Here is a 10,000-nt window from a genome sequence, read left to right as displayed (position 1 = left end):
GCCTGCCTCTGCCTCCCGAGTGCTGGGATTAGGTGTGTGCCACCATGCCCACCCCGACAGTCTCTGCTTTAACCAGCACACTATCTTCTCTGTAGGGCAAGCAGAACCTTAAGCGCACTCAGCTGAGATACGGTAAAGGGAAAGCTGTGGAGGGCAGCTGTGCTCACCACTATCCTACCAGGGGAGCCCTTTTGGAAAGGTATAGAATTCTGACAACTTAAAATGAAAGAGAAAGGGTAAACCTAAGTCATTAGACATATGAAAGCAAGACAAAGAAAGATACTTTTTTTATGTTACTCTTATGTGACTCATCACTTTTGTCCCTTAGGACTATTTATTATTGGGAGAGAAAAAGGTGTAAGAAAAATGTCTGACCTTTTCTGTCCTCAGACTTGGTTCACAGAGCAAATAACCTTAGGGAGCATGCCTACTCATTTCATCCATTACCTGTTTTATTTCCTCCGTGGTTTTGTCTTTCACCATCTCTACGTTGAAGACTGAATTGAGAGTCTTGAAAGAAGAAAAGGCAATTAGCATCCACATTTAACGATAACCCCAGCTTTGTTCTGTCTAAAGCCTTGTGGAAAAGAATGTGAGCACAGTGAAGCAGACCTCTGGAAGGTAGGCACAAAACCCACTCGCGCTCAGAGAATGTGAGTCTCCGCTCCCACACAGACCGTCACACTTCTATTCCTGGGGACTATTAGGTCATCAAGCACTCCCCAGATGCTCCAGTCTCACCACTGAGTCCTGCAGCACTTTGCAGCTGGTATAAAGGCAGCAGCACTGGCTGCTGTTCCACCAGGGAGCTCTTTATTTGTGCAGTGAGATACACGCTCCCAGGTGGTGTTTTGATTTAGAAAGTTATGTTCTATAGAAAGGAGTGCATTCCGTTTCCTTCTAATTTCTTGTAGCATCCTTGGACCCATACTTAAGCTAAAAGTCATGTCGAGGACACAATAATCCAGACAAAAATTTCTCATTTCAACTGTTGGGAAAAATCGACTTATACAAAAAATCCCCGAGCACAACAAATATGTTTAAATTTGCAGCCTCTTATTATAGATGTCCCATATGACTTCAGACTTAGATTTCTATATTTAATTAGAAACCTACCTTGTCCTTAGTGAATCCTTTGCTCATAGGCTGTTTCCCCACGGCATCTGTCTGAAATATATGATGAGACAGATTATTAAACTATACTTTCCTCATAGAAAGAAAGAGAAAGGCAGGAAGGAAGAAAGAAAATAAATGAAGCCACTGAGGTAGCCAATCTCATTAAGTTCTTCTGTTCCTGAGAACTCCTTCAAATCCACTCTTTATGACACTATACATACTACTCTAAGAGTTACTGTTTACGGGACAGCTTTCCTTCCGCCAAGATTCTGAGATATAAGGTGAGAATGGGTGTGTTAGCAGACACTGACTCCCAGTACAGGAGTTCACACTACACCCGCCACTACGAAAGACCGTGAAAGACCATGAAGAATTCCTTCTGTGCTTGGCCCTCTGATCTATTCTATACCAGACACTGATTAGGGGAGAAATGGAGAGATGTGTTTTCTAAAACTGATTATTTCTGATAGCATTTCTAGTGGTAGGTGTCTTCAGCATGCTAGAGTCCTGTTGAGTTCTCAGATTCTCTATTAATTAGACTTGTGATGGTTAAAATCCTTTATTACATTGACTGGACTGAGAGGTTCTTAGGGGATTTGTAATACACCTCTGGATAAGTCTGTGATGGCACTTCCAGAGATGACTAGGTCATGAGGGCTCTGATCTAATGGACAGATTAATCCTTTATTGGATTCATAATATTAAGATATTGAGAAGTGACGAAAGGTAGGCGTGAGGCCTAGCTGGAGGAAGTATGTTCTTATGTTCTATCTTACTCTGGCTTCTTTCCATATCCCCTTTTCTGCTCCCTAAGCCCACGTGCTCTTTGACATGATGTACTGACAAATCTGAAACATGCAAAACATAATCCTTCCTCATTAAGGTTGTTTCTGTCACAGAAATGTGCTTAACAACTAATACATTTCCTCTCTAAAAGGGCCAGAAACAATTGAAAGTGGTTCCAGTCTGGCTCAAGTCTCCCCAGAATTTGTTCCCATGAACCTCCCAGATTACAAGTTTTCAAATTATATGTTGTAAAATCACTTCAGTGGATTGTCATCAGAATTTTTTAGGACATGAAAAGTAAGAATGCACTATCCAGGCATGATGGCTCATATCTGCAATCTAAAGCACGTGGGAGGCTGAGGCAGGAGGATTACTGAGCGTTCAAGAGAGTTACCTACTAAGTTCCAGATGAGACTAGTTTACAGAGTGAGAACCAGACAAACATAGGAAAAGAATGTATTACATGTCATGAGAGCACTGCTGCATAAAAGTTTTGTTTGTTATAACGTACACATGTATTCTAAGCAGCAATGTAGATATAGTTCCTACTGTGAGTTGTGGTCAAAGAGTTTGGAAAGCAATGCCCTAGATTGTCATAGCTAGCTTTCCACACACTTTCCCCAGCATTGATGTCAAGGATCACAAAGACTAATGATGCATTAAGTTCTTTTTATGTGCCAGGGATGGTGCTCGAGAGTGCACGACACTAGTTCATCCAGTCTTAGCATATTCTGTGAGGTAGATATTATTATTATTATTATTATTATTATTATTATTATTATTATTATTTCTAATTCACAAATAGGCAAAACTGAGGCACAGAGAAGTTACATAAGTTGCCCATAACTACCTAGCTGGTAGCTGAAAGCTATTACTCAGTCCCTGGCACGTGTTTCTGCAGCTTGTCTTCTTATTAGGCAAGCTACCTTACTTCTACCTTTTAAACTCAATTACTTCTGTAGCCATGTGTACATATATGCACATGGAGACATACACACCTACACATAATTAATAATAATAATTATTAATTAATTAATTAATCTTGCTGGGTGTGGTGGTGCACAACTTAAATCCCAGTTTTCAGGAGGCAGAGACAAGAGAATCTATGAGTCCAAAGCCAGCCTGGTCCAGAGATAGACAGTGAAACTCTGTCTTTAAAAAAAAAAGCAGCCGGGTATTGGTGGTGCACGCCTTTAATCCCAGCACGTGGGAGGCAGAGGCAGGGGGGATTTCTGAGTTCATGGCCAGCCTGGTCTACAGAGTGAGTTTCAGGACAGCCAGGGCTACACAGAGAAACCCTGTCTCAAAAAACCAAAAAAAAAAAAAAAAAAGCAAACCCAGGACCTCCATTGAAAATATTCCTGCTTCCTACAGCTCACTGCCATGACACCTTGATCACTAGACTACATTACTTAAGAGTGGGGAATCTCCTTACATCCCTCTACGTTCCAACATGACTACAGGATCTTGTTCAGCAAGAACAGGGTACACATTTACTGAGAGAATGAGTAAAGATGAGATGCTCTGGTCACTGGCGACCACTTTAAGGGTAAGGGCTAGTAAACTTATACAAGACAAAATCAACCTCCAAGGTCTAGTACGCCTTACCTTCTGTTCCACACACTTGATAAAATCACTTTGTTTGGAGTGCCCCACTGGTTGCTTTCGGAACTCACTGCGCTTCTCCAGGCGGGACTCAAAGGCAGCTGGGTCAGACCTAACAAAAGGTAAACGAAGGTCAAGCACCCAGGCCTTTCTGGGTTTTGAAACAAGGAAGCACTCCAATACCCCTTCTCAGAGAAGGGACACAGACGCCATGAGGCTAACGGGTTTGCGTTCAGTTAAGAACTGGGTATAAGCCTGAAAGTCAAGACAGTGGAAAGCAAAGCCAGTTATTCAACTACAGTCAAGCCTCTAGGGACAGCAGTGCAATGCTGTTTTTTTTTTTTCTTTTTTCTTTTGCAGGCCATTCCCTCAGGTGATGCAGGGCTTGCTTTCTCAGGTTCTTAAGCTACTCAAGATAGAATACTTTCGTCCTATTGCTGTGTTACCTCCACAGGCAGGAATCCTACAGCATGCCTACTAGGTGTTAAGGTTTTATCTGAATCTATCTAATTTCTGACATCTCCCTCTATTCCCGCCATCAGATCCTGTACTCCAAATAGACACTTTGGAGGAAGACCCAGTGCCTGAGTATCATCTCCCCGACCTGTCAGACGGAATGTCAGAACTCATCTTTTATCTTAAATGGGGATGCTCTTCAGGCTCGAAGGCTAAGCTGAGGCGGCCACTGTCACTAAGAATACTTCAGAATGTGTAACTGACTATAGGATGCTTAGCTCTGTATTCATAGATGAAAACATCATCCAAGAACTCTAGCTACTTGCCAGGGTAAGGAGCCAAGGATATCTTGTTTAACCCTTTGGTAGACCTTCATAGTCAAGACATTATAGGGTACTGCCTATTCCATAAAGCTGTTTGCACGTGACACCAAATGTCACTCTTTTCATGACTATGTAGATGAGCTGATCTTTTCTTTTCTTCTGGAAGGACTGGGTCAGCCAAGCTAATAATCACAGAGATACCTGAGCCTGCCATGGTGAGTGCATAGAAACCGGGGGCACCCTGGGCAGCAGAGTTCTTGCTGTGCTCTAGGGACATAGAAAATAGCTAACACACTGTCCCTACTTGAAGAAATTTACTGTCTAGTTGCAGAGACAGACACATAAATACGTACACAAGCACTGCTGATAATTATAGCCATAACAAAACTTTGCTCAGACATCCCTAAATGACTGAGGTGGTCTCATGACTGCATGTCTGACTGTGTTATGGAACACATTCCTCCAATGATTTTAGAGCTAGACCATACTGTTTGAAGTTTAGGCACTAGATTGGCCTAGACTAAGTATGAATAGACCCGCGAAGTACTAAGTGAGAGGAGATACCTCTTCGGAGACATGTGTAAAAGGAATGAGAGAGACATGGGTGGAGAGGACTACATCCATTTTAAATATTTTAAAATAACAAATATTTGGGGGTATTTAATATTTGAAGGAAAGCAAAAGTATTCACTCATTTATTTCATCACTGCTTCAAAAAACATGGAAGATCACTATATTCATGGTAAAGTGACAGACAGGGGAGGGATCCAAGGCTAGAAGTGGTAAACCCTAGAGTCTTAGTCAGGGTTTCCATTCCTGCACAAACATCATAACCAAGAAGCAAGTTGGGGAGGAAAGGGTTTATTTAGCTTACACTTCTACATTGCTGTTCATCACCAAAGGAAGTCAGGACTGGAACTCAACCAGGTCAGGAAGCAGGAGCTAATGCAGAGGCCATGGAGGGATGTTCTTTACTGGCTTGCCTCTCCTGGCTTGCTCAGCCTGCTTGCTTATAGAATCCAAGACTACCAGCCCAAGAATGGCACCACCCACAATAGGCCCTCCCACTCTTGATCACTAATTGAGAAAATGCCTTACAGCTGGATCTCATGGAGGCATTTCCTCACCTGAAGCTCCTCTCTGTAGTAACTCCAGCTTGTGTCAAGTTGACATACCAAACCAGCCAGTACACCTAGTTAGAGGATGCTGCTGCCCATGTGAAGATGAAGAAAAACTTAAGGGAGTGGAATTAAAATGAGACAAAATGCAGATAACTTCTAGCTGGTAACGTCTGGCTTCCTTTCAGAAGTGCCTTCCTATAGCACCAAACACTCTCCGACCACCTTTCCATTTTTACCTTCATCCTTCTACCTGGAACTAGGCACCCACTATACCTACCTTAACAGCCACACCCTAAGGCACTTTTCCTCCTCAGTGCTGGAGATAGAAGTCAAGGCCCAGTGCATACTAAGCAAGTTCTCTTTCACTAAGCTATACCTCTTCCATCTTCGCGGTTTACCTTCTGGAAGCTGAAGTCTTAGGAACCCTGGTTTCCCGTCAGATAAACCCTAACCAACTGTGTGACCTCGGGCGAGCCTCAACCTCTCTCCAGATCCCTACATTACCTTAATGAAAGGGTTCAATGGGCAATACAAACGGAACACTATCAGTCTTTGCAGCACTCCTAGTCACCTTTCCATGCAGTCTGGGCCCTAAGCTGGGAGCCTGGGAACCTGATCTCTTGGGCAGGTATCTGCTGACTCAACCTGTGACCTTGAGCAAATCAAATGCCTTCGCAGAAGGGCTTCATTTTCATCTTTCTACACAGGGGATAACTTTCTCAGAGCTGTCTTCCTCCTAGGGCTTTAGAGAGCTTTGCTGAGCGTTCTGAGAACTAAGCACAAAGAAGACTGTGTTAAGATCCAAAGGTTCCGCAGAGATGTGACCTTAGGCAAGTGGCCTGGCCTCTCTGAACTTGGAAACAGACTATTGGTACAGTGGGGACAGCCCAAGCCCACGGGGCAGGAGAGTAGCGCATGCCGGAAGCTCTGCCCGCGCGCCGCTAGTCCCCACCCTCACCCGGCCAGGCCCGCACCTGCGCAGCTGCTGGATCTTGTCCCGGTAGCGGTCGTAGAAGGGGTTAGCTTCCAGCTCGCTGACCCCGCTGCCGTCTGCTCCCCCGGAGGGCAGGCCCGAGCCCCGGCGCACCGGGAACACGCGCAGCTGTGCCGGTGATACGAACCCCAGCCCCAAGGCGCGGCTGCGCACTGCACACAGACCTCGGTAGAGGCCGGCCACCTGCAAGACTGCAGGGCACGCTCTACCCGCGGCGGGCACTACAGCCGCCATGGCCGCCTGTGACTCCCCCTCCTCCTCCTCCTCGGGCGCGTCAGCCTCGGCCCCCGGCCCGCGCTCCTGCTCCATCGTCCTCAAGGTCCGCGAGGCCCGCGTTCCGCCACCGAGGTTCCGCGCGCTCAAGGTTCCGGGTGTTGGAGTGGAGAAGGGACAGCGATGCTTAGGGCTGGCTGCTCTCGGTTCTGCCCACCCGCTCCGTGGGTGTTGTGGCGCGTCTCCTCCCGGGAGTCTGCCGGGATTCACCCCACCCCCTACCCCCGACCAGCAGCCTCTGCGCGCCAGGCTTCTTCTGGAAAGCTGGCTTGCATCTTCGGGTTCTCACCGGGCTTGCCCCTTTTCTAAATTTACTTGGCACCAGCTGTAACGGTTTCTTTAGCTGCAAAGGATGTTTGAACATCATAGCTGAAGCTTCTCTTTATCGGTTTCTATTTGCAGAAGGTTCCATTGGCCTCATGCCCTATGAAGTCGATATTAACCTCATTTTATAGATGGAGAGGCTAAACAGGCTGCGAACCATTAAAGTAGTAAGTTCCACCTAAGAGCTAAGCTTTTTAAAAACGCAATGCCTCTGAAGTCTGGGTTCCTTTCTGGCATTTAATTGAACTACTTTCCTCAGAGACACAAGGCATTGTCCTTGACAAGTCTTTATTCGGGTTCTCCCCCTCTCAAACCAAAATGTCACCATCTTCTTCACCTGCTGAACCAAACTTGATACAATGGTATCTCACCTGCTGCCAGCAAAAGCAGACCTTTTGTGAGGGTAGTCACATAGAAATCCTTATCTGGACCTTAGTTGATAGGAACCCCTTCGGAGGCAGGAACAGAGACTCCAGACTTTGTTTAATACAGTCTGCACTCAGACATCAGACTCTCGAAGCTGGGACAATGCAGTGGGAGATTATGGAAGTCTAACTTTGCTGGTCTGTACCTGGCTCTGGATTCTTCCACGTGCTGTTTCCTCTGCTCAAACAGGCATGCTTTGCCTTCTCCTCATCTGGAACTCAGTTCTCTCAGTACCTCAAAGAGTCCTCTTGAGGAACCTCCCCATCCTTAAAAAAAAAAAAAAGTATTGTGTTGGAGTGCGGTGAAGCACATGTGGAAGTCAGAAGACAGTTGTGAAGTAGACTCTCTCCTCCTTCCTTTCCAGTTTCCAGGGATCTAACTCAGGTCTCCAGGCCCACATGGCGAGTGCTTTTAGCTGCTGAGCCATCTCCCCCCACCCCTAAACTCCCTTATAGTCTTATTTTTACTCTTTTTTACCCCCAAAGCTGAGGACTGAACCCAGGGCCTTATGCAAGCACTCTAACTAAGCTAAATCCCCAACCCTTCCCACTCTACTTTTTACGGAAGATATAACTATCCAAAACTTTAGATCTTTGGTGGTCCGAGGTAGAAATGCCTCCCACAGACTAAGGTATTTGAACACTTGTTCCCGCTGGGAACAAGGGTGTGAACCTTTAGGAGGTGGAGCCTTTTGGGGGGAACTATATCACCAGGTAGGCTTTGGAAGTTGTAGGCTTCCCCACTTCCGGGCACTGTTTTTTGCTTCATGCATATGGATAAGGATGTGATCTCCCAGCTTCTTGCCCCAGCCACCTGCTAGCATGCCTCCTTTGTCATTTTGGACCCCCCTTTCTGGAACCACAAGACAGACAAACAAAAATACCACCACCACCACCAAAACGAAACAAAAAAAACAAACAAAAGAAGGCCTCTGTCTACAAATTGCTTCACTCATCCATCTATTTTTTATCACAGCAACAGCAAAGTTTACATAAACCCATAGAATTTATGTAAACACCATGTTTACATAAACCCATGGAATTTACATTTTAGTGGAACCAGATAAAACCACTTGTATATAGAAAAGCAAAGAAAGATGAGAGACACACAAATAGGGCACTGCCTGAGCAGAGATGCCTTTAATGGAATGAGGTGATGTCTTGCTTGGCTCCTTGCAGGGACAGACTAGCTAAGGGGAACAGCCGACGCAAGCCATGATTATAGTATTGTAAATAGCAAGAGCTTATCCTTGTGGCTAAGGGGACAGAGGTAGAGATGACGCAGAGTTGAGTGGCTAAATTGCTCAGGGTTTTGGAGGTCATGGTTAAAAACTGGCTTTTGATCTGAGATGGGAAGTTTGAGCAGAGGAGTAACATGGCCTACTCTTCAAAGGATCGTTCTGACTGCTGGAACTTGGAGTATGTGGAGCAAATATGGAAACCTCCAAGGGTGAGTAATTTGTCCAACCTTAAAGCCCAAGGTTAACTTAATAGACAGGCAAGTATAGATAAGTATAACTTAATAGAGAGGCAAGGAAGGATGTCAGCCAGACTGTTGAGTGTGTGAATCTGAAGTTCTGAGGTATGTTCCGGGCTGAAGGTATAAAGTTGTGAATCATCAGTGTATTTGTGTTCTTTAGTGTTATAAGTGTGGATAAGTCCACTGAGAAGGGAACGTAGATAGAATGCCAACTGAGCCCTGGAACATGCCAAGACTTAGAGATCAGGAGATAGTGGAAGATACCAGCTAAAGAAGAGGAAAAGCAAGGGGCAGTAAGGTAGAGCCGAGGGAAAGGCATTCTGGGAAGAACTCTGTAAATAGTGCCTGCTCTGGTTTGAATCTGAAATGTCCTCAATAAGCTCATGTTTTGAACACTTGGTCCCCAGCTAGTGGCACTATTTTGGGAGACTGTGGAAACTGAAGAGGTTGGGCAGAAGAAGGTCACATGGGGTAGGACTTTGAAGGCTATAGCCCAGACCTCGGCTCTGGACTCTGAGCTCTGCTTCCCTTTTGCTGTGATATAAATGGCTGTCTTCTATCACATGTTCCACCACAGCCATGATGGCCCACTCACATGGGACTGAGCAACTGTGGAACCCTCTGAAACAGGAGCTAAATCAAACCTTTCCTCTTAACATTGTTTCTGTCTGGTATGTGGGTCACAGAGATACAAAAGTAACCAAGAGTGTCTTAGTAGTGTGTTACAATAGGAGACTACAAAAAGGAGAAAAACTAAATGGTAAGATTTCAAGTTTGGACTGGTTGGTATATTTCCCTCAGAGTTGACTGAGACATAACATGCAAGAGCTTTCTAACTGAGCTACCCATAAGTGGACCAAGCTGCCTTAAGCAAGACCCTGGCTCCAATAAATCCTGGGAGACTGGTTGCCAGTGAGACCTGTCCCAATAGGGCTCAGACATCTGAAGGGAGTTGGACTAGATGACTCCAAGTTTCTTCTGGGAAGAGAACTGAAACGACTGTTACAAAAAGACTGAGCTCTCTCTCTCTCTCTCTCTCCATCTCTCCATCTCTCCATCTCTCTCTCTCTCTCTCTCTCTCTCTCTCTCTCTCTCTC

The 10,000-nt window shown here is 45.3% G+C and overlaps 3 protein-coding genes across 6 annotated transcripts in view; 1 reads left to right on the top strand and 2 right to left on the bottom strand.

The window, feature by feature from the left end:
* Positions 1 to 6,876, bottom strand: part of Atpaf1 (ATP synthase mitochondrial F1 complex assembly factor 1) — a 22,629-nt gene extending 15,753 nt beyond the window's left edge. Inside the window, exons 1-4 of one of the 2 annotated variants that reach the window (XM_031378246.1) lie at positions 6,382 to 6,876; positions 3,511 to 3,619; positions 1,117 to 1,167; positions 448 to 510 (exon numbers count right to left, since the gene is read on the bottom strand). In XM_031378246.1, the coding sequence (XP_031234106.1) occupies positions 448 to 510; positions 1,117 to 1,167; positions 3,511 to 3,619; positions 6,382 to 6,710 (552 nt within the window). In that variant the 5' untranslated portion in view covers positions 6,711 to 6,876. The remainder of the gene's footprint in view (positions 1 to 447; positions 511 to 1,116; positions 1,168 to 3,510; positions 3,620 to 6,381) is intronic. The other variant, XM_031378245.1, reaches the window with a different exon arrangement.
* Positions 6,349 to 10,000, top strand: part of Tex38 (testis expressed 38) — a 5,778-nt gene continuing 2,126 nt past the window's right edge. The window contains exons 1-2 of the mRNA XM_031378250.1: positions 6,349 to 7,165; positions 8,817 to 8,873. Of these exons, the coding sequence (XP_031234110.1) occupies positions 8,858 to 8,873 (16 nt within the window). The 5' untranslated portion in view covers positions 6,349 to 7,165; positions 8,817 to 8,857. The remainder of the gene's footprint in view (positions 7,166 to 8,816; positions 8,874 to 10,000) is intronic.
* The window catches only part of Efcab14 (EF-hand calcium binding domain 14), a 43,935-nt gene continuing 41,156 nt past the window's right edge, over positions 7,222 to 10,000 (bottom strand). For all 3 annotated transcript variants that reach the window (XR_004121006.1, XR_004121005.1, XM_031378242.1), the window contains one exon: positions 7,222 to 7,690. Coding sequence is in view for 1 of the 3 variants with exons in the window: in XM_031378242.1 (XP_031234102.1) it covers positions 7,632 to 7,690 (59 nt within the window). In the remaining 2 variants the exon portion in view is untranslated. The remainder of the gene's footprint in view (positions 7,691 to 10,000) is intronic.

This window comes from Mastomys coucha, unplaced genomic scaffold (genome assembly GCF_008632895.1).
Source record: "Mastomys coucha isolate ucsf_1 unplaced genomic scaffold, UCSF_Mcou_1 pScaffold18, whole genome shotgun sequence".
In the NCBI taxonomy this organism is placed as follows: Eukaryota; Metazoa; Chordata; class Mammalia; order Rodentia; family Muridae; genus Mastomys; species Mastomys coucha.
The sequence above is the reverse complement of the archived record's forward strand: the minus strand, read 5'-3'. Positions and strand labels throughout refer to the sequence as shown.